The sequence below is a fragment of the Delphinus delphis genome, chromosome 2, assembly GCF_949987515.2.
Source record: "Delphinus delphis chromosome 2, mDelDel1.2, whole genome shotgun sequence".
Lineage (NCBI taxonomy): Eukaryota > Metazoa > Chordata > Mammalia > Artiodactyla > Delphinidae > Delphinus > Delphinus delphis.
In genome coordinates this window covers 33,919,085-33,945,691 of record NC_082684.1, presented here as the reverse complement: position 1 = coordinate 33,945,691, position 26,607 = coordinate 33,919,085, and the positions used below count along the sequence as shown (strand labels likewise).

At 45.5% G+C, this 26,607-nt stretch overlaps 1 protein-coding gene across 1 annotated transcript in view; it reads left to right on the top strand.

Annotated features, from left to right (window-relative positions):
* The window catches only part of RAD51B (RAD51 paralog B), a 609,003-nt gene extending 600,087 nt beyond the window's left edge, over positions 1–8,916 (top strand). Inside the window, exon 11 of the mRNA XM_060004352.1 lies at positions 8,471–8,916. Within this exon, the coding sequence (XP_059860335.1) occupies positions 8,471–8,487 (17 nt within the window). The 3' untranslated portion in view covers positions 8,488–8,916. The remainder of the gene's footprint in view (positions 1–8,470) is intronic.
* Positions 8,917–26,607: the final 17,691 nt, after the last annotated feature.

The window sequence follows — 26,607 nt, the reverse complement described above, 5'->3', positions numbered from 1 at the left end:
TGGATAACTTTTGGATAATATTGGTGGGAACAAGATACATAGAATTGCCTCTCTGACTCTCATTGCTAAGATCATGATTTTGACAGGAAGGAGGAAATTGTTTAGGGAAAGTATTTAGAAACTGGAACTACAATGAATTGAAAAACTACAAAGAAAGACTATTAGACATCGTTGGAAAATGGGAGAAAGTGGATTACTAAAGGAGGCTGACCTGGAGCTGGGTGTCCAGGAAAGAGAAACATTCAGGAAAGTGTCTGATGATGCAAGAATCCCAACCAGTAAATAAAAATGTCTGGGAGATTTCAGAGCCTCACCTATTTGCTTTTGAAACTACACCTTCCTCTCTGAGGTTTTTGGAGGTGGCAGAACTCTCTGCCCCTGTCAGCAATGCCACTTAATGCAAAGCTCTGGGCATTCCCTCCCCTCCGGCTATGTGCTCCCAAGACTTTGGGGAAACAAAAAGGAGCTCTGATCCTCAGAAAAATGGGGATCCCTCCTGTATTAGAGAGACCACCTTGGATTTCCATTCCAGCTCTGGTAGGTTCCTGAGAAAATCTCTAGCATCCTAGTTGTGTCGGCTTGAAAAAGACAATGTTGACCTTGATTCAGTGCTTTGCAAACTGTTTTGCAACCCATTGGTGGGTCGTGAAACAAAATTAAGGAATCATAACCAGCATTAAAAAAAAAAAGAAATAGAGAATGGAAAATAACATACACATATTCTATTTCATGAAATATTTCTTGTGTGATTGTATGTGTGTGTACATGCTTGATGAATTTATGTACAGAGGTTGCAGTGCAAAATGTTTTTCTTACTTGGATTGCAGTCATCGGCCTGGGTGATCTCTAAAGGCCTTCCCACTTCACCTTTATCTGATTCTCCAAGGAGATGGTGTACTTATCATTCACTTAGCTCAGTAGAGTTCTACCCTTGAGATCTCCACAAACCAGAACATAAAAGCTTATTTTTGCCCCCAGTCTTACCAGATGACTGAGCTAAAAAACACCTGCACCATTCCCCAGGTTTAAAGCAAAGAAACCTTTGATCCCTGGCTGATAACCTTGGAAAGGTACCAGACATCAAGGCCAAGAAGCTTTTCTTGTGTGAGGGGTTGCTCTGACACAATAGTCCTGAGGTGGCATGGAGGTTGGTACCTACAGCTCCGGGAAGGGGTATGCAAGCCATGTCTGAGGGGCATAGCGACAGAGAGGGGAAGGGCTGGAAGAGGGAGGGCAGCTCCTGTGGTACCAACTAAACAGGAAACTGCTAACCCAGCCGCTGTGGCTCAGCATTCCGTCTTTGGAATGGAGCTAGCCTGAAGTGGCAGGAAAGAAGAATCCAAACGGGCTACCCTGGTTTTTTGGGTGGGGAGCAGGGCTGTTAGTGAGCGTGGGAATGATCGCTGGGTGCCTTTCATCCCCTTAGCAAGACCCAAGATTCCTACCAGCCTGCTAACCAGGAGGTTTTTTTTTTTTTTAACATCTTTATTGGAGTATAATTGCTTTACAAGGGAGACGCAAGAGGGAAGAGATATGGGAACCAGGAGGTTTTATACTACCTGAAGAGCTCCTGAGTGCGGGAGCAGAGGGAGGGAATAAAAGGTGAGGGCAACATTCGATTTACCGGCTCCACAGGCCATTCCCCTCCCCGGTTCTCAAGGATTAGGATGCTGAGAACAGCCGACAACTGGGGGCCTTACAGCCTTCCCGCCCCTTTGTTCACTGGGATGGGAGGGACAATAAAACGGCAGGCTGGAGAGACTGAGGGGCTTGGTATAGAGATTTCTCAGGCTGCTTTTTAAACACTTGAAGGAGCCGGTCCATGCTATTGTTGTAGTAAAATAGAAAGCGGAACTATTCTCCTTTTGCAAGAAAAAAAAAAGAAAAGGAAAAGAAAGAAAACCCACCCTCCAGCATCTTCAGGAGGCCGCCTGGCTCAGGCTATTACCATGGTAATACCGTGCTGTTTGCATCTTCTTTGTCTGTCCTCACACTGGTCCGGGATCCTGGCCTCTTCTGGTTGAGCCCCAGACCCTGGAAACACTTGGGCCCCAAAGGAGAGGGATCTCACAGCCCCCAACTTCCTGATGGTTCAGACTCTGAGAGGGGCCAGGTCCCAGCAGAGGGTTCAGCTACTTTGTGCAACTGAAGTGGGAATGGTGGAGGGGGTCGGGGAAGATCCCTTTAATCCATTTTTCCTTTTGTTCCCAGAGTTCACCATGAAATTCCGCTGTTCACTGAGTGGGAAAGCTTAGAGGCTTGACCAGCCCAGAGAGAGGCTAAGGGGTGCCAGGACCTAGTGGAGAGGGAAAAGCAGGACTTGGCTTTGGGAATTGGCTTGCATGGAGTGGGTCCACAGAACCACATGGCTGCAGAAGGGAAGGGGGCGTTTACAGTGAACTCCAGCTTGACCCACATCTGTTCTGGTCATGTCCTTTGCTTCCCCAGCAAGCCCCAAACGTTGTGCCACCCAGAACACAGCTGGGGTCCCTGGACCTCTTTGTCAAGGCCAGGAATAAAGATTCTGTACTTGAAAGCAGCCAGGCTGTTGCTGATGCTACAGGAAGCGAAGGGAAAACCCAGGACCTGGGTCTCCCGGAGCCATCCTGGCTTTCATGGGGCTCCAGGCAATAAAGGCCTGCTGACTTGGCGAAGAAGGAGATGCTCTAGGAGGGGTTGGCCAGGGAAAAGGCAGAGGTGAGCTCAGGGGGCCTCCTCCTCGTGCACTTTTCCCTTGCCCTACACTCTCCTTTTCCTTAGGAATCTAGGAAGCGTTTGAAAAACGAAAACCAAGTTGTTTTTTGTTGTTTTTAATTTAGTTATTTAGTTTGGGCTGTGTTGGGTCTTCGTTTCTGTGCGCGGGCTTTCTCTAGTTGTGGCGAGCGGGGGCCACTTTTCATCGCAGTGCGCGGGCCTCTCACTGTCGCGGCCTCTCCCGTTGCGGAGCACAGGCTCCAGACGCGCAGGCTCAGTAGTTGTGGCTCACGGGCCTAGTTGCTCCACGGCATGTGGGATCTTCCCAGACCAGGGCTCAAACCTGTGTCCCCTGCACTGGCAGGCAGATTCTCAACCACTGCGCCACCAGGGAAGCCCAACCAAGTTGTTTTGAACAGGATAGAGGACAACGGCTTAGTTTCGCAACAGGACAGAATTATGTGCTTTTATATTGTTTAAAAAAAACTAAAGATCAGGTAAGACAGGTTGAATCTGGATTCTGGTGCTACTCTTATTAGTTTAGGTTTGAATGAGCAGCATAAACCTTGGGATGGGGCTGGGGAAGCTCAGGGGAGCCCAGAGCACCCTGAGATAGGTCCAGAGAAGTCTAGAAACAAAGCTAGTTTTCTGTTTTTCCAACCAGTCCCTGTACTCTAACCCAGTATAGGGACTCGGAATAAACCAGAAAACAAAGAAACAATGAATTTTTTAAGAGCTGGAAAGCTATGTGCCTCATCTTTCTTGTAAAATCAAGAGTGGTTATTTGACCAGCTTTCGAAGCATGTTGGAAAGGCATTAATCTCCTCTGTTTGTTCCTTTGTCACAAAGTTGAGTTACATTCTTCCACCCCATTTTCTTAGTCACTGAGCCAACTGGATGATTCATTGAAAAATTCTTTTTCCCCAAATACCACGATCTGATTTCATCAGATTTCAGTTAGAATCAGTAACCCATCTAAATGTTTCTGCCCAGTGGACTCAAAGTGACCCAGAAGAATCTCAGTCTGTTTCCATCCAGGTATGGAGGTGTCTGCTTGGTAAATATCACCCACACACCTGGCACAGCCTGGCATGGATTGGGGAGCCTGGCAGAGAGCCCTGGGATTCAGTGGAGCAGAGTGAACTCGCTCGCACAGGTCACAGAGGAGAGGGCAGAGCAGGCCTGTCGTATTGTCCTGAGCTGCTTCTGCCTGCCCCTCCACGAGGTGCTTCCCAGGGCAGAGAGGCAGGGCTCCCATCTGCAGAGTCTCTCCTTCTCTTTCAACATTCACTTCACATCCCCTCCCTCCATGACATCGTCCCACACTGACCCTTTCTTTGGTCCTTTCTTTTCCTCTCACTGTTAGCCTCAAAGAGAGATTTTGTTTTCAATGTGGAAAACATATTTTAAATACTGAACATTACAGAAAATAATAAAGCAAACCCATGACTCTAACATCCAGAATTAACAAATGTTAATATTTTGTCTTTTTCTTTTCAGATTTTTTTTTAATCAAAGTATAGTTGATTTACAGTGTTAGTTTCAGGTGTACAGCAAAGTGATTCAGTTATTCATATATATTCTTTTTCAGATTCTTTTCCATTATAGGTTATTATAAGATATTGAGCATAGTTCCCTATACTATACAGTAGGTCCTTGTTGTTTATCTATTTTATATATAGCAGTGTGTATATGTTAATCCCAAACTCCTAATTTCAGATTTTTTTTTTTTAATTACAGGGATAAAACCTTACAAAATTCAAAACTCCTTTGTTCCTATCCCAAGTCCATTCCTTCTCTCCCCTACACTCCTCCACAGAAGCAAAAGCTCTCCAGGGTTTGACGTATATCCTTCTCCCCATTCTGAAAAACTTTTCTACATATATGTGAATCCAAACATCAGATTTGTTTTGAGTGCATCCTAAATTTTCATAAACGGTTTATTATACACATCATTCTACAGCTTGCTTTTTTTCACTTAGCATTATGTTTTTGCAACATATCTGTGTTGATACACATAGATCATGTTCTTTCATTTTAACTGAGGTATCCATGTCCATTGTATGAATGTACCACATGTTATCCATTCCCCCACTGACAAAAATTTTGATTACTTGTTAACTTAATGAATCTTGTTGCCCATGTTTCTTGGTATGCAGGTGTGAGGGTTTCTCTAGGTATATATCAAAAAGTAGAACGGCTAGTCAGGGGATGCACATTTTTATCTTTACTATATATTTTCAAATTGTTCTCCAAAGAGGTTTACCAATTTATACTTCTTCTGGATATAGTGGACCAATTCCTATAATTATAAATTCACCGTCATGTTTCCATGGGCAATCTTCCTGTGTTTCTTTATGGCTGCCTCTTTTATCTCCGCCATTGGGGTGTAAGTTTCCATAGCTTCTAGAGGGGTCTTCTGCACAGTGCATGTGATTTATGCATATACTTACATGATTAACTGACAGAAATTATTCTACTCCTCCTAAAGTTAACGATATACACCTCCCAGAAAGGGATCTTTTCGTTCCATTCATCACCTTCATTTTCAGATGAGGGAACTGAGTTCCAGAAAGGTGAAGTGCCTCAGAATTGGGTTTGTAGCCGCTCCCAATACTCAGCCGGGGCTCCTAAGATTTTTATAAAATCAGAAATGAATTTGGGCCCCCTTGTCTCCCATCATGGCAGCCCCTGTGACAACTTATCTCTCAGGCTTCATGAGCCTCTGTTGGGATACCCTAGGCCCATCCTGAATCTTGGATCCCTAAATTCTAAGCTAAGATGGAACAGTCAAATTGATACAGTGATCCCTCGAGAAATTTCCTAAGTATAGCTGGGTTATAAATTTGGCTGGGTGGAACCACAACCGAGATTAACAGTGGTGTACAAGGTAGAGGTTGACTGCTTTCTCTCATAGCACTGTGGAGGAATGCAATCCAGAGCTGGTATGGCAGCTTGGCCCCACATGTTGGTCCAGGGGCCCCGGCTCTTAGCTTGCTGCTCCATCATACCTAGGATGTTGTCCTCGTTGTCATGGTCCAAAATAGCTCAGTATCATGTCCTGCATCCAGGTAGCAGGAGTTGTGTGGGGTAGAGATTTGATGGGAGGAAAGGTCAACCCCCTTCCTTTAAGGATATTAACCAGAAGTTACACACATTATTTCTGCCAATCTACCGATATATGGAAAGAAAGACTGGAAAATGTAGCTGTTAATCTCGGTGGCCATGTGCCCACCTAAATTTGGGGAGTTCTATTATCACGAGAGAGAAGAGGAGATGAATATTTAGTGACACATTTCTTTCAGAAGAGCCCAGTTGCAGAGATTAGGCCCCAGGGTACAACAGTACAGACCCTAGGGCGGGACTTGTTGCATAATGTTGAAATGCAGCATAAATATTGCAGTTTCTCAGAGTTATCTGGAAAGTGGGGTTCCAGCCTAGTACTCAGTTTGGCTCAAATAAAACTCTTTCCTGTTCTTAAAAAAAAGAAAAAATATTATATATTTAAAATGCTATCAGGACCTTCTTTGGTAGAGTCTAGAGCAGAGGAGTAGAGTATCACAGTCAGTAATGCCACCAAAGATCAGCACCCAGAAATCTTGTTCCCCCTCCCAAGACAGAATCTCTGTCAAGCAGAAACTTAGTACGTGTTTTGCTATTGTGCCCTATTCAAGAAAGATACTTGAACAAGGGCTACTAGTGCTTATAGCACAAGGCAGGGTATAAATTTGGTTCCAGAGTCAGAGACTAAACACATTTTTTTCCCAAAACGTTTTCTCCTGTCTCCACTTAAAAAAACAAAAAAAAGCAAAAAACAAACAAACAAAAGCCATGGAATAAAATGTCACTTGGAAAAGAGAACAACTTTATTCCAAGGCCTGGACTGTAGTTAGACTAGATCCACGCTCCTCTTTTAGAACCGGGAAGCCATTTGGCTATCTTTAACAATTAACAGTTTGCATTTGTGAAAATGCCCAGGTAATAATATCAAAAGAAGTTAAATCAATTCAGGTTGTTGATTTTCTTTGAAGACCTCTTCCAAAAGGACTTGGAGTTCTTTCTGGAATATGACTTAAGCTCCATTTCAGTGAGTTCAGTTAAGCAGGTATTTCTCAAGCATCTATCCTTTGTAAACCATGGTGCTCTGACGAGATAGGCTGAAAAAAAAAAAAGGTCCCTTGTTTTTAGTAGCTCACAATCTAGTTAGCTCAAAAACAAAATATGCAATCAAAAGCAAACTGCCACACCTATTATCAAGGTTCAAACAATGGGATTTGAAAGGATAGAGGAAATAGACTCATTCCATCTAGGATGACTGAGGAAGGTTCCTGAGAGGACATGGTACCTGAACTGGATGTCAGCTCCTGAATACCGACGAAAATGGCATTCCATTGTCTCTTGACAGAAGCCAGTTTCTTTTGCTGTTTGAGGATAGATTTGGGCGCGCTGTGGAATGCTGATTAGTGCCATGTGACTAATGTTGAATCATGCTGACTAATGTGTTCTAAATGGATTGATTCAACAATAAAGGGAACATTGAGAGTCAAGAGTTCAGATCCTGAAGTTTATCGTGTGATGAAGTGTAAATCACTTAGCCTCGGTACTTCATTTTTTTGTCAATTAAAATGTGCTCATGATGAGAAGCCAACAAATCACCTTGACTAGAAAGTGGTTTACAAATCTCAAGGATGACAGAAACGCTTAACAACAATTCCCAGGACAGGCTTATGCAACCTTGGGTTATTCACAGTCCGTACAGAATCAGAAGATCCGTCACATGCTACTCCGTAGCCATGAGAAACTTCAGTTTCCTCACACATGCCATGAGAACTGACAAATAGTGCACTGCGCTCACAAAAACCGACAAATAGAGGAGCTTCTGAAAAATCTTCCTATCTACCTACTGGGGCGTCTGTGTTTTTCGACCACAAATGTTGCCAGAGGACTAAAAGCTTGCATTGCACACACAGCCTTTTCTCTCTTTTGACATCTCCCCAGCTAGACTGCTTGAGAACCTGGCCTTCCGTGTCCAGATGTTTACTGAATTCTGAAGGCCCCCCCAAAGGGCCCAAGTTCTTTTGTTGCTCTCCAAATCACTTCCCACAGAGACTGACCAATGTCCTGAAGGAGCCCTTCAATAGGGAGGATAAATGGAGGCAGATGAAGACATGACCCCCTGGGCTCACCCACGTCCACGCTAACAAAGGGTCTGAGGCACAACCTTGTAAGGAGCATTTTGGTCAGCAGAATCCCCTCGAGAGGCCAAGTCCCCCCACAGGGCTGCTTTCAATGGCTCCCATCGTAGTGGAAGCCCCGAGCGTTTGCTAAGGGCTGGGGTGCGCTAGGTGTGGCACAAAACATCTAAATCATGCCCCCCACCCCTGGTCTTTGTGAGGGCTTCCTGGCTACAGATGGCAGCTGGCTTTCTCAGGGGAAACCTGGGGGGGTGGTAGAGGAAGCTGAAGAGGGGCTCCCGCTTCTCTGGGTGACCTCTTCCCACCCAGCCCAGAAAGGCTCCCCTTTTGTCTGTAGCTATCAGCAGTCAAGCCAGGGCTGTGGGGCCTTAACCCACACCTGTGCTGAGTTTCTGGGTGTCTCAGGTTTGCAAAGCCATTGGCTCCCTGGGTAATAGACAGGTATGTGTGTAAGAGGGCTGCCGTGGGAAGGAGAGGTTTATTTAGACTGCTAGTGAGAAGTTAGTGCATTTCATGACAGCAACGGTTTTTCAAACATTCTTTCTCTCCCTCTCTTTTTTTTTTTTTTTTTTTTCCTTTAGACCAACAGAGGCCATAGGGACACTATGACCTTTGTCTAGAGCTGATGGGGGCGTGATTTGTGAAATGAAACAGGACCGGGCTGCTTGGAAGAAGGAAACGGAAGCCAACATAATGGGGATTAATTAGTTGATTGCTGTTGAGATGGTAACAGATTTGCACCCCCCCTCCTTACCATTGAGCCAGCCATCTCAGACCTAACAGGGAAGGTGAAGATGAAGAGGCCTTTGTTCGGGTCTCTAGATGCTTGGGGCTGTAGGCTTTGCCGCCATGGGATGGCAACAGCCATAATAATAATAATTTGCACTTACATAGCACCTTTCAACCAGGCACCTCAAAGCGGTTTAACCACATTAATTAATGAAAGCCCACAATCCCCCTGCGGAGAGGAAGAGGATGACTAACAGGATTTGTAATTACAGGAGGGAACATTTCCGAATAAAGTATATTGTCCACTAAACAAAAAGAGTAGGTGTAAAGGAATTGGGGTCTCCAAAGAGTAACTGATTGAGAAGTGAAACCATGGAAAGATGGGGGAGGCTGGGGGCGGGCATGGGCATGAGGGTCTGCTCTTTTGTCAGAGGGAGGTCGATGGGCTCAGAATTCACTGACAGGTTCGGATCCAACTGAGAAGCGGGACATGTATGGTATTAGTGGCATTTGGAAGGTCATTAGTGGTACACCTATTGTGGTGTAAATTCAAGTTTCACTGGTACATTGTGTAGAGCCCTGCAGAACAAAGAGTGAGATTCCTGCAGTATTTAATAAAGGATGAAATGATTTCTTTAGATCCAAAGCCCAAGCCTGGGCCAGTCAATTAGCAAATAAATCAACTGGTGACCCATAGGATAATTTAGCCGTTCCTAGCAGAACACCCAGCCTACCCCCTCCTTCTTCCATGAGGTTTCCAACCAAAGCTTCAAGGCTGTGGGCTTTAGCCCCTTCAAAGCCAGGCATCAGAGCTTCCCAGCCTTTGGCCCTGGGACCTCTTTTACCCAAATTGTTGGTGACACTCAAGCTGCCCTCTGTAGAGTCACTTTGTATCTGCTCCCCTTCAGAGGTTTTTAAATGCCTTGGATGCTAGAATCAAGTCTTGTCCTATCTCATGTCTGCTACCAATGCCCAACAGAGTGCTGTGCACAAAGTAAGTACCCAATCGGTGAAGAATGGTTGGATGACAAAATCCTTTAACAACTCAGTGTTTGTTGACTACATACCAAATGCTAAGGCAAAGATCAAAAAATAGGCTATGTGTATTACAAGGAATGGAAAAGACTCGTGTACTCCTAACTATACTATAAAGCAGAATAAAATAAAGTTAACATTATAGATGTACGCCCAAGCCACAGGCTGCAAGGGCCAAAGGAGGAACGTTTTATCCAGCTGGAGTGAATCAAGGAAGATATTCCTGGAGAGCAAACAAGGCGCTGGGCATTGGAGGGCGAGAAAGATTTTGATGGACCTGGAAGAGGTGGAGGATACAGAGTTTCCAGACTGTGGTCATTTGTCTCGCTGAGTGAGATGCCTTTGGAGAGCTTGTGGTCTTCAATAGAACATTTGTGAAAACCAAGCTGAGTTTTTGTAGCTGATTCAATGTACATTTCCTGTGAATTCTTGAATATGAACTGGCTATTTTCAAACAGCCAGGGACTATTATGAAAGTTGAGAAAGATATTTTGTTCTCTGTAACTATTAGTTCAGTCTCTCTGCACTTTCACTGTCCACCAAGAAAGAAAAGCTAAGCAGTTCACACATGAAAGTGGGCACTCAGGAGTGTCTGAGAAAGGTACGAGGAAAATATATCTTGGTCCCAGATGTCAAAGATTAAATGGCTTCCTACTTGAGGCCTTTTTTTTTTTTTTTTTTGACCCCAGGAAACAGTAAGACAGTGCTCTACCCCCCAGTGATTGACAGACAAATCAGTCCCTGTGCTCCCCTACTCCAAGGTGTTTCACCACGAACCATGCTGCCAGGACAGGACCAGCACTGTCTTTGCATTGTGCCAAAACTCAGTGCTGCTGTGTGTCTCACACACACTGTATGTGCATCTGCTTATCTGATCCTCCCCACAGTTTCACAGGGTAGGACTTCATATCATTCCTCCTTTGCAGATGAGGAAGGAGGCAAGAAAAGTTCAGTCTCTTGCTAGAAAGTGATGGAATGTGCATTTGAACCCAGGTAATCTTGCTTCTTCCTCTCCCCACTCACCCCTGTAGTATTTCTGTTCGTATCTATTACAACCTTTCTTAGTCATCCTCACTAAAGTACTCAGCACAATACTGTACACACAATAGAAATTCAGTGAATATTTTGCAAATAAAAGAATCATCAGAGCAATACTGGTGGTTGGATCTTCCAATGGGAGAAGTGACTGAAGAGAATATGGTAGAGGTTCCATCACTGTCTCCTTCTCTTTTCACCATTATTAAAAATGGGGAGACATGCATAGGAAAGGTGCCCCCAGGGAATAGTCACATGGAAGAAGACACAGGTGGCATTCATGAGCTGAAAATCTGCCAAACTGGTACCACCCACGGAACGCTGGTGGGGCATCTTGAGTTGTTAATTACTTTTATTGAACTTGGATGCGATGAAGTAATTTCTTGGTGTGTGTGTACATACACACGTATAACGCAAAGTCCAACTTTTGTCTCCCTGATTGTACTAGCATCCTAGCTACTCTGTTGATGTGCTGCAGTCCTGGTGAAGATTCAGAAGTGTGTGGTCCCTATCAGCCCACGGGATGAACACTTCTGGGTTAACCCAGAATTGCCTAACTCTATGCCTAGTGACTTTTAGTTGTATGTTGTGAGCAAAGTTACTGTTCAGAGACGGGATTGTAGAAGCTTGTCCTGCAAAACCAGGATTGCCAAATGAGAATTTTGGAGTTGGGTGATGAGGATTAGGTAATGGAGGGGAGGGGAATGAAGGCAAGAGGAAGTGCAAAATATCAGATTCTGTCCTAAAAATCGTGGTCTTAGAACCACTTGGGAGGGTCATTTTTTCCCCAAGCTTTGGTTTTAATATCATCACCATCGCTTTTGTCCTACGGCTATGAAAGGACCTTCTTTATTCCACTACAGAATTCACCAGAGGCTACTTTTACTCAAATGAAGGGAGCAGTCCATCACGCTTCTCAGATGAATATCCTAAGTGCGAGAGAAAGCACATTGCCTACTTCTCTGAATTTCAATGAGGGTGGGGTTCAGATGCAGCACAGGTGCTCCAGAACTCCAAACAGAACTGGGAGGAGAGATGACCAATAAATAGCGGGCATAAGTCAGGACAGACTTGGTTTTGCTGCTTAAACAAACAAGCCCATGAAATCTCAGTGACTTAAAACCAGGCCTGTGCATGTCTGAGAGACCCTCCCGGGAGGCTGTCCTCCATGTGATGATTCAGTAGTTCGTTTCAGTATCAACATGCACTTCACCCTTGCCATTAGGAGGGGAAGAATGAGAAGGGGGTTGAGCACTGGCGATTAAGGGCCTCCTCTAAGAAACGACACACATCACCTCTCTCATGACCAAGCAGTCATGTCGTCCTTGGAGTTGGGAACCTCGTCTGTATTTGGAATGGAAGGAGAACCGTAGATTGGCAAACACTTGTAATGTCTGCTGCATACTGTAGACCCAGGGAGCTGGCAAATGTCTCCTTCTTTCACATCCACCCCCTGTGCCTTTCCCTTGGATTACTGGGCATCTATCAAAGACTTACAGGGTAGTGTTGAGAGTTGAAGACCAAATCGTTTTGCAGCCCATTTTAGTCCACAGGTGACCTTTTTGAAAAAGAGGAGTAGCCAGGGAAAACCAATTAACTCTGGGTACTTTTCCCTTGAAGCTATCAGATACTAATGACTCTGGGAAAAGATAATGGGGTTAAAGGGAGCCATGGCCCGATTTCAATAATACGTCTAAGATAGAACAGCTCACTTTGAGTTGCCCAGGACCATCATGCTTTGTGTGAAAAGGCTTCTGGAAACATGCCCTTCTGCTTCCATTCCCTCCCTTGTTACCGGACATGATTCAAATTCCCTCTAATCCCTGCGACTTTTCCAGAAAGCAGATTTCCCAGCAGCAGAAAGAGAAGAAAAAGAAAAACTTTCCCTTATTATTCTTCCAATAATGAATTCCTGCTCTGAGTGGGCTGCTTCCATGTGTTTTCAGTCAAGTGCTGATGGCAGCCTTGCTGGGGGACATTTCCAAGAGGCTGTGGACATAATGGATGAGGTCTCGTATTGACAAGAGCTGCTCTCAGTTTTCCTTCCAGTTTAGCCCTCCTGAGCCCTGAAATCCGAGATGAGAAATGATTCACGAGATCTCGCTGGTGAACCAACATGGCTGCCACACCTCTCTGCTCCTTTTAACTTGGTAAAAACTCATGGTTTTAAAGCTTCCCTCAGAGAGATTTGTAGACCTGAATCTTAGTAACTTAGAAAGGACTTCCCTTTCTTAGACCAAACTAGTTCTTTGTAGACGCCAAGATCTCCTTTCTTTAGGACTGAAACATAGTCTTGACCTGCCTTGACATCAGAATAACAAAGGGAAAAATTAGGTCACACCATTTCCTGCCTAAAATCTAATCTCAAGTACACAAGATGCTTCCAAATAAACAGTGGTGGTAGGTCATGTTTGCTAAGGGAACCAGCCTACTCATTTTCCCCAAAGAAAATGTCTTCAGATAATAATTCGATTTTAACTTACCTACACAGGACTTGTGCAAACTGTTACAGTTGGGTCTTTCCATTGAGAAAAATCTCAGTTACCTTAGGTAAAAGGGGACAGGTGTTGTTAAGGATACGGGTGGTCTGGAATTGGAGAGCCTTGAGGAGCAAAGGCAACCCTAGGGATTCGTTTCCTTAGAGACACTGCTTCTCTCTGCATATCTGTCCAAGGCAACTCTCTCTCCCAGCAGACATGCCCTACATACTATAGTTCTGCTTATTCAAAACTTGAGCTGGCGTGTGGCTCGTCCTGGTCTCTTGAGCTCCTCTCTCTCCACCTCAGCCTTTCAACTCCAAGCCCATTGGATTTTTTCCTTGGTATTTCCTAGTTAGAATTCCTAAGAGAGAATATGATTGGCATAGGCTCATCTTATTGTTTTGTCTCAGTTAACGTCATTGGTCACTAGCCAGCCAGTCCGCTGTGGGCTGAAGGAGGGGCCGAAAGCATGGCTGCCTAAGCAGCAGCAGATGTGGGCAAGGCAGCTTCCATTAGAGGGGCCCGTGAGGGGGCGAGATGGATGATGAACTGGAGTGTGCTCTTTGTACCCTTAACTGGACTGCTACACAGATACTCATTCACTCTCTTGCTTCTACCTCCCCTTCTCATCACTATAGACCTGATCTCCCCTGTTGCAGCCTGGTCCCCCATTATTGCTCATCCCTCAACCCCTGACTCCAGTATCCTACTTCTCGTCCTGTTAAAGTACGCCATCACAGGGACTTCCCTGGTGGTGCAGTTGGCTGGGGCTCCATGCTTCCAGTGCAGGGGGCCAGGGTTCGATCTGTGGTTGGGGAGCTGGATCCCACACGCATGCCCCGCCTGGGAGTTTGTGTGCCACAACTAAGGAGCTGGTGAGCCACAACTAAGGCCTGCGAGCTGCAACTAAGGAGCCTGCTGGCTGCAGCTGAGGAGCACACATGCTGCAGCTGGGGAGCCCGCGAGCCACAGCTCAGGAGCACGCCTGCTGCAACTGAGACGCGGCGCAACCAAATTAATTAATTAATTAAAAAATAAAAATGTACCCAGTCACGGAGGTGTATGACTAGTGAGTGGTAAGGAAGAGGTCTTAACATGTATTTGAGAATAGAAGGAAGACTGGGGAAGGTGTGATATGGAAGGAGAAATGGAAATAAAACCCTTTCTTAGCTAAAGAAAATCTCATTCCCACCAGGACCAAGTCCCTTTGCTCTTTCTCCCAATCTTTGCAGCAATTTCCCTCTCCCCAAAACCAGACATCAGCAGAAGCAAGGGAAAGTTCCGCTGAGGAACCCTGACCTAGCAGAGAGGGAACGTATTCTGGCTCTGCTAATCCCCCAGACCTTTTCCTGACCCCTGTGGGGATCCCTAGTCCCCATCTCAGACCCTTGCCTTTCCCCGGCCCCCATCCTCAGGCCTCAGGGAGCCCTGGTCCCAGACCCTTGAATAATAAGTGCCAAACAATTTACCTTCAAAGTAAGGTTTTGAACACAAGTGAAGGACTCTGTTTAGATAAGGTCTTTGCCAGTAGTGTCCTCCCAAGATGCACAAAGCCCTTCATTGGCAGTTTTCACAAATCTTCGTGATGCTTTTGGAGGACTGGTCACGTGTGGTGTTGCCCTATTTCAACTGAGTCAGAGAAATTGTGCTTTGTCTAAATTCACACATCAACCAGAGAACTAGGAGGAGAATTGAATTGTGATACTGAGCTTTGCCTTTTATTCATCAAAGACCATTGCCTGTATACCTCATCAGATGGTGGTAAAAACCCAACCCAATCCATCTACATTCAAATTTCAGTATTTCCATATTCCTCTCAGTGGACATGAGGCTAGAAATCATTAAAGGGAAATCGAAACAACCCTGTATTTTCCTGCTCTCTCCTGAGCTCTGAGTGTGTCACTGTTGATTAAATCATTGGTCAAACCTTGTCCTATGACTGACACTTTTATCTACTGACTAAAATTACAGAGTTTCCCTAGGAACCTAAGATGGCAGAGAAGGTGGTTCCAATGGTGCTTCTAAACCTGCTGCTGTGGGATTCTAGAGCCAGTTCCTCTGGATCACTTCCAGATCTCTGCTCATTTCATTTACAGTCTGGGGTTGAAGTCAATTGCCATTGGCTGTCCCCTGGGAGCTGAGAACCAATCTGGGGTTGTCCAACCTCTCTCTCCAGCACAACCATCCCCCTTCCACAGTCATTACCACCCTAACAGCTTGAAAGTTGATGCAAAGATGGAGCAGAAGCCAGTTTGGCTTTCTCCCAGTTCTCTAGGCCCCTCTGGGGTTAATCAGCAACCACCTATCTTTGTGTTAATAACATAAGCCTCTCTAACTAGAACACCTGGAGGAAACCCATAGGAAGGCTTAAGATGAAGCCAATTCTGCAGTAATTATTCTGACAATCAGTCTGTTTAACCTGAACTCAGACTCTCCAGACAAAAACAGCTTGCTAAATCCAAGCACCTAACTGGATGGAGCAGTAACTCTTAATGTTCCTTAAGCCAACTTGAGTTTTGCTAATATTTTTCATGCCCACGTCTCAGCTCCAAAGGCTCCTTATGCTGTGAATGTCAGGCAACATCTCCCCCATTTCAGGTTTAGCAAAATGTCTTGAGTGCATCCCACGGGTAGAATTCTTTAGTGGCATCTTCCCAGCCCTTTTCCTACCCTCCCAGCCCATCTGTTGGTGGGGTTCACACCCCTGGAGAAATAATAGGCCTTCTTAACTGGGATTGCTGGCTACTTCTCTTAGTAACTAATCCAGATGCCCTTAGGTGTTAGGTGATTACCTGTGCCAAGGAAACGGGCCAGGGGCTGGGGAGGTGGAAAGGGTGGGCAGGGGACACATGGAAAACAATCCCCTGCTGTATGCATCTGCTAAAGCTGCCATAACAGAATACCATAGAAGAGCTTAAACAACAGAAATTTATTTTCTCCCAGTTCTGGAAGATAGAAGTCCAGGATCAAGGTGCCGGCAGCTTTGGTTTCTCCTGAGACCTCTGTCCTTGGTTTGCAGATGGATGCCTTCTCGCTGTGTCCTCACATGGCCTTTCCTTTGTGTGCACTCCTAGTGTCTCTTCCTCTTCTTGTAAGGACAGCAGTCTTATTGGATTAGGGTCCTGCTCTTCTGACCTCATTTAACCTTAGTTACTTCCTTTTAAAGGCCCTATCTCCATATATCATCATAGTGGGGATAAGGGCTTCAACATATGAATTTGGGGGTGGGGATACCATTCAGTCCATAACACCTGCCATAATGCTGTTTCCCTCAACAGATCATCTTCCCTCCTCTGATGCTACCCTTCTAATACTGAGTGAGAGAAAAGTAGATATTGGTCAAGAAATGGCAGGTGTGACTCTGTGCTGTCAGTTTGAGAATGGCCAAGCTAGGTTGGGACACCTGAGACAGAGTAAAAAGACAGATGGATGGATAGATCCATGAAGGGATGGTTGGATGGATAGACAGATGGATGAATAAATGACCTAGGTAGTGTGTTGATAGCACCAGGGCACATATTACCTTATACTTCTTTGGAGTTGTAGTTTTTTACAGGGAGGGGTTGCAAACTCAATTGCTCATGATAAACAGGTAACAGAGTTGCAAAAAGAGGCCAGGTGCAATAATTGGGAGTAGCTGGGACTGTGACACCGTGGAAAGAGTATGCCCTGTCCAAAGGGGCAGCACAGACCCAGCTCCAGCCAATTGTTACTATGTGGGATGCCAGCCTAATGTTGCCAGAACTTCTGATTTTTCAAGGGAAGCCAGAAATCTGGATTTTCAGATGAAATTTTTCTTTAAATAAATCTTTAAATTATGGAAACTAATTCAAAAATTACAAAATACTGTGTAGGCCAAATGAGCACATTTACAGTCTGAATGAACCCTGGAGGCTGCCAAATTTCCACCCTTGGAATACTAGAAAGACATCTGTAATGTCATCACATGAGGATGTAGGTGTTTAAGAAGCCGGGGTCATGAGTACATTGCCAGGTTCATATTCCAGCCCACTACTTACTAGCTTTGTAATCTTGGGAAAGTTATATATGTAACTCAGAGTTGTTATAAGGACGAAATTAGTTAGTACACGTCGATGCCTAGAAGAATGCCTGCTGCCTAGTAAGAAAGTAATGAGTGAGCCGGTATTATTAGGCAGTATCACTAAACCTCTTGGTTGCCTCATCTGTAAAATGGGGACTACATTTGCCTTACCTATACCCCAAAGGAAAGGAATATGCATGAAAGGGCTTACGAAAGTGTGTACATTGCTAAGAAATACACCATGCATTACCTCTGTTACTATACCTATAAATGAGGCTCAGCCTTGCCCAATGCAGGCGTGGGAATCCCTAGAAGGAGGAAGACAGTGGTGACTAGAACTGGTCCTCTTTTCTTCCAAGGGTCACTTGGCCGTATTGCTGTTCTTAGAATTTGGTGAGTTTTTCTTACGAAATTTTTAAACATTCAGAAGAGTTGAGGAAACAGTATCATGAACACCCAAGTACCCTTATCTAGATTTAATAATTGTTAACATTCATCTTGGTGAGTATTCTTGGCAGAGACGTGGGAATGGAATGTGGCAGAGAGGCAGTAAGGAAATAGGGCAAGTAAGACCCAGTCAGATGTAGGTGGTTCCCTTTTAGATAGGGCCCCAAAGAAGGGGGTTTTGTGCGGGATAGCTTGTTATAGATGATGCGTGAGCACCAACTTAAGGAAAGTGGCATTATAAGCTGAAACACAGAAATTACTTTATTATTTATAAGGTTTTCATTTACTGTTATTTTAAGGTTTTATTATTTTTTTGTTATTTTTAAGGTTTTTATACATGAACATATTCATGTATTGCTCGTGTAATTGAAAATTAAGAATGTCTAAAGAGACTTTCAACGTGGAAATGTCTCTGTCGTAAAGAATTCAGGAAATGAAACTGTGGCTCTGTGAGAAGCCCAGTAAAATCACGGTAATAAAAGGAAATGTTGGTCACTAAGAATGAAAAGTTTGAGGAGCAGAAACATTCAGAGTCAAAGAAAGTATATGCCAATTATAAAGGGCTCTTTTCTGTTGAAGCATTTAAAAGGGTGTCTAAGACATATTGCCCCATTTCTCAGCGTTAGCTCTTACTGCATGCAAATGCAAAGGCTTCTACCCTGGAAAGGATGCCTTACAACGTGAAAGCAACTAAACTTTGCTTTAAAATTCTATTATTCAGACCCTTCATTAATTTAAGCTGACATTCCTCCTCAGTTGAGGCAAATCATCAAAGCTTTACTGTATTGAGAACCTTGAATTCAGCAACAAAGAGCGTGGGGTTTGGAGGGAAACGTGGAGGGGGGAGGTGCTGAGAGCTCTGAGGCCCAAAGAACGGAGGGGAGGGGAGGGGGGGAAGAGGGAGGAGAGGACTGGAGTCCTGAGAGGCAGAGGGGCGAGGAGAAGAGGTAGAGGAACCCAGAGAGACTATGGAGGTGGTTGGTAGACAAAGGGAGAGGGACCGGAGGGCCCTTAGCTGCAAAGCTGCCCCGTGAGCCTCTGTTAATCGACATGGTAGAAACAAAATCAGCCTGCCCCTCTGCCCTCACAAATATTTCTCCAGAATCAGGATAAGAAGGGAGATAGGGAATAGGGGAAGGGAAAACAATTCCGTGCTCGTCCTTCGTTCAGTTGCCTCTTGAATCTCCTGCCTGTGGTGCCCTGCTCAGCAGCACAGGGCCTGGCAGGAAGTCGGCCCTCTGGGCCTGGACCCCCTAGCACCCTCCGACCTCACCCCCCATCATCGGTCCCATATGGCCCAGTGACACCTTCACCCCAGGCTGCCAGCAGGGCTCTCTCTTCCTTTCTGGTGTGATTTACTGTAGGATGTACGAAGTGGGCTGTACTAGGTGGAATATGTTGGGTGCAGTGTTGAGGCATCAGGCAAGAAAGGATCTTTGAAACGTGAGGACATCAGCCACGGGCTTTTATTGAGCATCTACGATTTCTAAGAGAATAAAGTAAGATTTGTAAGGTAAACTTTAAAGCCTAAGGGAAAACTAGGTTTTTTCAATGTGTAACTTAAGTAAAATACTAATTTTGAAAAACAAGATACAGTAGTCCCCCCTTATCCGTGGTTTCACGTTCTATGGTTTCAGCTACCCACGGTCAACCATGGCCAGAAAATATTAAAAGGAAAATTCCAGAAATAAACAGTTCATAAGTTTTAAATTGCATGCTGTTCTGACTAGTGTGATGAAAACTTGCGCTGTCCGGCTCCATCCGGACTTGGACGTGAATCATCCCTTTGTCCAGCGTATCTATGCTGTATACGCTACCTGCCCATTTGTCTCTTAGTAACCTTCTGGGTTATCAGATTGACTGTATCACCATGCTTGTGTTCCTGTGACCCTTATTTTACTTAATAATGGCCCCAAAGTGGAAGAGTAGTGATGCTGGCAATTCGGACGTGCCAAAGAGGAGCCGTAAATTGCTTCCTTGGAGCGAAAAGGGGAAAGCTCTCAACTTAATAAGGAAAGAAAAAGTATGCTATATATAGAGTTCAGTACGATCCATGGTTCAGGCACTGGTGGTCTTGAAACACATCCCCTGCAGATTAGGGAGGACTACTGTAGTCCCAGATGGTCTTTTCCCTGCGTCAAAAGAGTCGTCAAGGATACAAGAGAGCCACGTGGACACCATGGAGCAGACAGATCCTGGTACCCAGCAATCCACCGAGACCAACTCAGAGGAGGCTATAGGACTTCAATTTCCAGACTGCCACCTTCCAGCTCTGTGACCTCAGAGAACCCCTGTGACCTCCCTGAGTCACAATTTCCCAGTGTGTAAAATGGGAACAGAAATAATCTGTCCAGTCTTCAGCCCAAGGGACCCATGAGGGTGACCGTGTTGGTGAACGGATGGTTTTCCAACCTTCACTGCAGTCTGCACCTGGATTACTACATTGACCTGCTCTCCAGCTTCAAGACAAATCAGATTGTGCTATTCCTCTGCTCAAAACTCTGAAGTGACTCCCTTTTCACTCAGACTGAAAGCAAAGTCCCTCCCCTGTCCTTAAAGCCCCACGTGCTGTCCCATCTCATGGTCCACCCCCACCCCCACCCCCGCCTCGCTCACCTGCTGCAGCCACCTGGGTCTCCGTGCTCTTCCTCCCCTCAGGGCCTTTGCACCTCAGAACGCTTTGTTGGAATGCTTCTTCCCCAGACAGTCCCGTAGCTGAAGCCCACACCTCCTTCCCCAGATATTGGCATGACTCCCTCACTGCTGAGTTTTTGCTAAAATGTCATCTTCTCCATGAGACCTACCCAGTTTAAATTGCAGCCCACTCTCCTTACCCCCATCCTGCTCGACTTTGACTTTCCCAAAGCACTCATCAGCAAGCAACATAATAAATAAGTCATTATGTTGACCATTCGTGTGTGTGTCTTCCTCGCTACAATATAAGCCCTGGAGGGCAGGCGTCTTTGATTTTTCACTGGTGTGTCCTAAGCACCTTGAGCAGCGTCAGGCACATTAAGGACCCTCAATAAATAGGTGGATCTTTCTTAGAGGTCCAGAATATAAAACAGACCAAGAAGGGCTGCTCCAGTTGAAGGGAATATGACCTCAAAATCTCCTCCAGCATCCTTGCAGGCTCTCCATGGAATAACTCTTGCTCTGATGAGGAGGTCTGAAAACTACTGACATTCCCTCCTATGTAAAACCAGCATTGAAGACACAACGCGCCATGTAATATCAAGTCCAAAGGCCTGGCACAGTGGTTGGTACAAGCAGGTGCCGGGTTGGTAGGTGTTATAAGGGGATTGGGGGACAGCGGGGAGACAAGGATCCCATGACTGGATCTTGGCTGTCATTCAGGTCTAAGCTTAACCTTCACCACTCAGCCAAGCCTTACCTGTCTATCCTTCCTTTGTTTCACACGGCATAACTGTGTGACTGGAAAACAAATTTTTAAGGACGTTTGTTGAGTATCTACCGCGTACTGGGCAGTGTCTGCGCTCAGCTCACTGCGTAAGTGATCTCACAAAACTGTCAGCCCTCTCACCACTGTCACTATGGTACCTCATACCAGGCCTGGCACATATAAGGTGCTCAATAAATGCACTTATTTCCCTAACAACCCTCTGGGGCAGGTACTATTAACCCCATTTTCCAAGTGAGGGACCCAGGTTCAGGTTTAGGTAGCTTGCTTCAGGTCATACAACTAGTGAGTGGCAGAGCAAGGATTTCAGTTCTCCTTAGACAAGCTCCAGTCACACTGGTTCTGAGATGGAATTCGGGTTAGACCATCCCTCCAGGCTCCCCTCAAGCAGATCTGTCTCGTGGCCACACCAGGGGTTGAGGCGAGAGGTATTTCTTTCCTTCTTGGCTTTCTCTTCTCCATCTGGGTTCATGTCCTCCCTTTGTACAGTTGGCTCACCTGGAGGGGTCTCCTGCCACCTGTTGATTAATGGGCCTGCCTTTCCCACCTTCTCTGGCTGGGTAACCCCAGAGCTAGCAGTGGTTCATCTTGAATCATAAGTCAAGTTCTGAAAGACATTGCAAGCTTGTGCTCAGAATCTCCCTAGAATTCAAATTCTTTTTGAGGGTTATTTGCTTATGAGTAGAATGATGGATTTCATGTCTCTCCCTTTAAGAAAAATCTGTATGGTATCTGCTGGTTTCCCTCTGCCCCTAGTTAGTCCATCTGATACATCTAGAATTCCCCCAAGGACCCCACACTCAGTTTCCACTCTGGCAACACTAAGGTAAAGCTCCAATCATGTCATCTCTTTACATAAACAGAAATTATTTGTAACTAGCATGTTCACTGTGCTTTCCACATACCCCTTCTTAGCTGGGTTTTTCTTTCTTAGCCATGCCAGCTCTTAGAAAAAGGCTAGAGTAGTTCTTCAGTTGTGTGGGACTGTCCTGTGTACTGGAGGACATTTGTCCTTCCTGCCTCATCCACAAAATGCCAGGTGCATCCCCCAGTAACCGTAAGAAGCAGGAGGGCCTGTAGGCAATATTCTAAGCACCCCTCATTGAAACCACCAGTGATGGTATTTCTGAAAGATGGTGCACTGGAGGCAGATACTAAGTTCTGCCATTGGTGAGGGGGTCAGTCTACCCCCAGGGGCACCTCCTTTCTCCCAGTGTAAGTTGCTTCCTACCCTTGGACATGATGAACATTTATTTTAATCTCTGATTTCTCCCATATAAAAATGTAGACAGTGGGAAGGGGAGGAGAAAGTACTGAAGTTTTCCCTGGGCCTATATCCTGTTCTTTGAAATGATTTTGGACTCTTTTTCAAGTTAATGATTGAGAGAGTTTACCAGATGTAAGTCACTAAGCCCAGCGATCAGAGTCTGGGATAAAAGAGAGAAACAGGGACAGAAACAAATGGATTCACCAGGACCCAAACACTGGGCTGCACCCAGTGGGGCTTCCCCACTTGCAGCCCACATCAGTCCTGACTTGCTGTGGATCCCTGAGTTCCACTCCTCTCCTGCCCAACAGGGCATGGCGAGTTCTCTCTAATTTCTAAAATATCAACAGATATCCTGGCCAGAGTCAGGATCTTCCAGTAGTGCAGGGATTCTATATAACTCCCTAGACCCTGAAAGCGAGTAACTATCAAGAACCATCTAGAGAGGCTGTCAGATGAATCAGTGTGTCAGTTCCTCTTGTCCTGCTTCTTGTTTCTCCTGGGCACGATTTACCGCACATGCCAGTGCCGCAGCTCACAGGCCATCTATTCTAGCCCTGCATCCCACCCGCCCATCTTGCAGGGGCAGTGCTCTGTGCAGCTCTCAGCACATCCTGTTTGTTCAGTCTCCTTTGTCTCCCACTGGAGCAATAGGGAGAGAGGATTCCTCTGAGTCCGTTTGCTTTGGGCTTTGAAATCAGATCCTGGCACACCTGATTACGCTCAATAGCTGGAAATGGTAAGGATGTCCGATGGGCAGAGGGCTCTTGTTTTAAGCTGTGCACACCAGGAAGGCAGGGGCTGGGTCTCCTCCTTGGGTCTGCTTTGGAAGGGGCAGGATGCTCTGGCAGGAAAAGCAAACAGTGTAACTGAAGGGAAATTCACTTGAAAAAGAACGCAGAGCACGACCATCAAGAGGCATATAAACTGTCCCTGAGGACACAAAATGGAGCTTGGATTCATTCCTCTCACCTCCTGCATCCCTAGTTGGGAAACAGTCAGTTCCAGTAACCATCTGCCCAACAGCCAGGAGGGTCAAACCTCCCTGTCCTTCTTTTTTCTGTACAAGTGTTGCCACTGAGACCTTGGCAAAGGGAATAAAAACATAGCAACTTACATGCCACACAGTGGGAAGCTCAGCAGGCATTGGAACATTAAAGGGCAGATCTAGTGCTTCCAAGAGCTCCTCAGCCTCCATGCACTGCAAGCTTTCCAACAGAGATGCTACCCCAATGCACTGGTCCAGTGGCTTGAAAAGTCATCAGGAAAATTTCACACATACAAAAAAGGCATAAGAAGCAACCTTGACCCACACCCAGCTTAAGAAATGAAAGATTATGGATGCAGTTAGAGCCTCCAATGCCCTCGCTGAACCCATCCTCTTCCCCACCGCTCCAGAGGTAACCGCTCAGCCATGCTGGGCATATCCTTATACTTTATACATCCCGGTGATGTGTGCGGCCCTCTTTGGGGTAATCGCTTAAACTTTCTGAGCCTCGCTGTCTTCATCTGTATAAAGGGGCTATTGAGAGGATTAAAGGCAATAATTTATGATAAATATCTGGCTGTTTTTCTTACAAGGAAAAAGCAGAAAGAATTGGGTCAAATGCAAGGCTCTTCCTAGCCTGGCCCTGACCTGCCTGGACAGCCTCCCCTCCTCTCTGCAGCCCTCCCCAGCCTTCCAGATGCCATGCTCCCCAGATAAGGCACCCGTTTTCATGGCTTTGGGCCAATGCAGCTGCTGTGCTTACCTGCCTGAAATGCTCGTCGCCTGTTTCAGTCTTCTTCAGCTTTGGGCTTAGATGTCACCAACTCCTGGAGGCCTTTCCCAACACCTCAGGCACTGACTCCCGGTGCTCCCATGGTTCTCTGTCTTTGAGCACTTGTAATGTGCGCATGACATTCCCAATATGCCCACCCCACTTTCTCACTGAGCTGCAGATGCAGCAAGGCCAGGGACTGGGTCTCCTCTGACCACTCCAGCCAGTGGCCAACCCATTGCCTGCTGGCACAGGGCAGGCCCATGCTGAGTGAGTGAGTGAGTGGGGGCATGAATGAATGACAGTTCAGTCATCAGACTTACAACTTTCTGCCCCAGTTAACATGGAGAAGTCCCCAATTCTCCTTATAGGCATTTTTCTCCTCTAAGTCCCAAATCGCCTCTGTCCTGGAAGCACAAAACTAAAAGGTCTCTTTGTATTTCTCGAAGTTGGAGCAAATATAATAGGAGCATGAACTTTCTACCTTCATAACTTCAACAAACAACAGCTTTAAAGAGAGCCCTGGACGGGCTTTCTGCAGGCCTCAAACGTGTTTTGCTCGGTGTCTTGCCACTTTTGTTCTTTTTCTTCTTTGCAGCCTGTAGAAATTCTTAAAGACAGAGAAATACACAAGCCCATTCGTCTTGCTTAGAAAATCCATTTACCACCACGAAACCCAAATCTTGGGAAACAAGAGCCTGGCTATTAAGGTGTTCTCACCTGCACCCATCGTTCTCTGCCAAAACGTCAGCTTTAGTCATGGAATTTTAGAGGATGTGTCTGAGAAGTGGAATCGAGCAAGCCTGGTGATAATCTGCACCATAAGCCGATTGGGTGCCCTGGCACTGAAAATGGGCACACAGGTCCGCCCAGGAAGGAGACGTGAAGTGAGCATGAGAGCAGGGGTTGGGGTATGTGTTTGGAACACAAAGGTCAGCCTTGAGGTTTTTTTACTCTCTTTTTTCCCACATTTTAAATTTTTATCGAGGTGAAATTCACATAATATAACCATTTTAAAGTGAACAATTAAGTGGCAATTAGAACATTCACAATGTTGTGTGCAAGCACCACCTCTTTCTAGTTCCAAAACCATTTCATCACCCTGAAAGGAAACCCCATACCCATTAGGCAGTGCTCCCCAATCACCCTTCCTCTCAGCTCCTAGAAGACCCCAGTCTGTGTTCTGTCTCTCTGGATATACCTAGTCCAGATATTTTATGTAAATAGAATCATATATTACGTGACCTTTTGTGGCTGGCTTCTTTCACTAGCATGTTTTTTAGGTTCATCCACGTTGTAGCATGTATCAATACTTCATTCCTTTTGGTGGCTGTGTAATATTCCATTGTACGGATATACCACCTTTTGTTTATCCATTCGTCCACTGATGGACATTTGGGCTGTTTCTACCTTTTGGCTATTGTGAATAGTGCTGGTATGAATTTGTGTGTACATGTATTTATGTGAATGCCTGTTTTCAATTCTTTGGGGGTATATACCTAGAAGTAGAATTGCTGGATCATATAGTAATTCTACGTTTAACTTTTTGAGGAACTGCCACACTGTTTTCCACAGTGGCTGAACCATTTTACATTCCCACCAGCAATGGAAGAGCACAGGTCAGATTTCATTCTTCTGGGAGTCACATTCTAAAGTGGTATGAGGCCCTTCCAGGTCTAAAGGGCCATTTTCGGTGTACACAGAACTCACAGTCTATGTGTGAAGATATAAATTCTGTACAAACCTGTGGACGGGGAAAGCGGAGAAGTTGGAGCCCTCGGTAGACAAGTTGAAGGATGGTTCGGAAAGTAATGGACTTTACCTGGCTCCTTGCCGTGCTATCCTTAGCTAAACAAGGAACACATTGAAGAATTTCATTGTCTACCATGGCTTCTTTTCACTTCTTTCCAGTTTGTCTTCACTCCTACTTTATTCTCAAGACTGTAGGGTCGCAGTGACTTTTCCACCCTTGACCAGATGCCAGTAAACATGTGGGACTCTGTTAGCTTGTGATCCAGCGTTTTAGAGCTCCCACATTTGTGAACGCTGAACGCTACACATGCCACTCGTCAACATCTGCAAGCCAGAAATAGGAGGAATACCTTGAAAGAGAGAGCTGCAAAAGCAGAGTTATTAATAGTAGCTGTTGAGAAGAAAGGAAAGCCATCAACAGAGCCCTGCTGAATTAGACTCTTCAGAGGGAAAGGGCACAGAACTGGTTTCTTTCTGGAAACCACCTAGAAGGAACCAAGGCCTGTGTTAAATCTGCATATCAGTATTATTTGATTGGAAGAATAAAAAGTACTCTAGAGTTATCATCTTCTCTCAGTCTGGAAGCTGAGGTCTCAGCCACCTGGTGGGGGAAGGCCTTCCTGAGAGGGCTGGGGAACACCTGGGATGGCACCCTTTCTATTAGACACAGATCTTCATGGCTGAAGAAGGGTCTGAAAGAGGAAATGGAGAAGAGGGGTCAGGGAGTAAGGCCAGAGGAGGCCTCAGAGA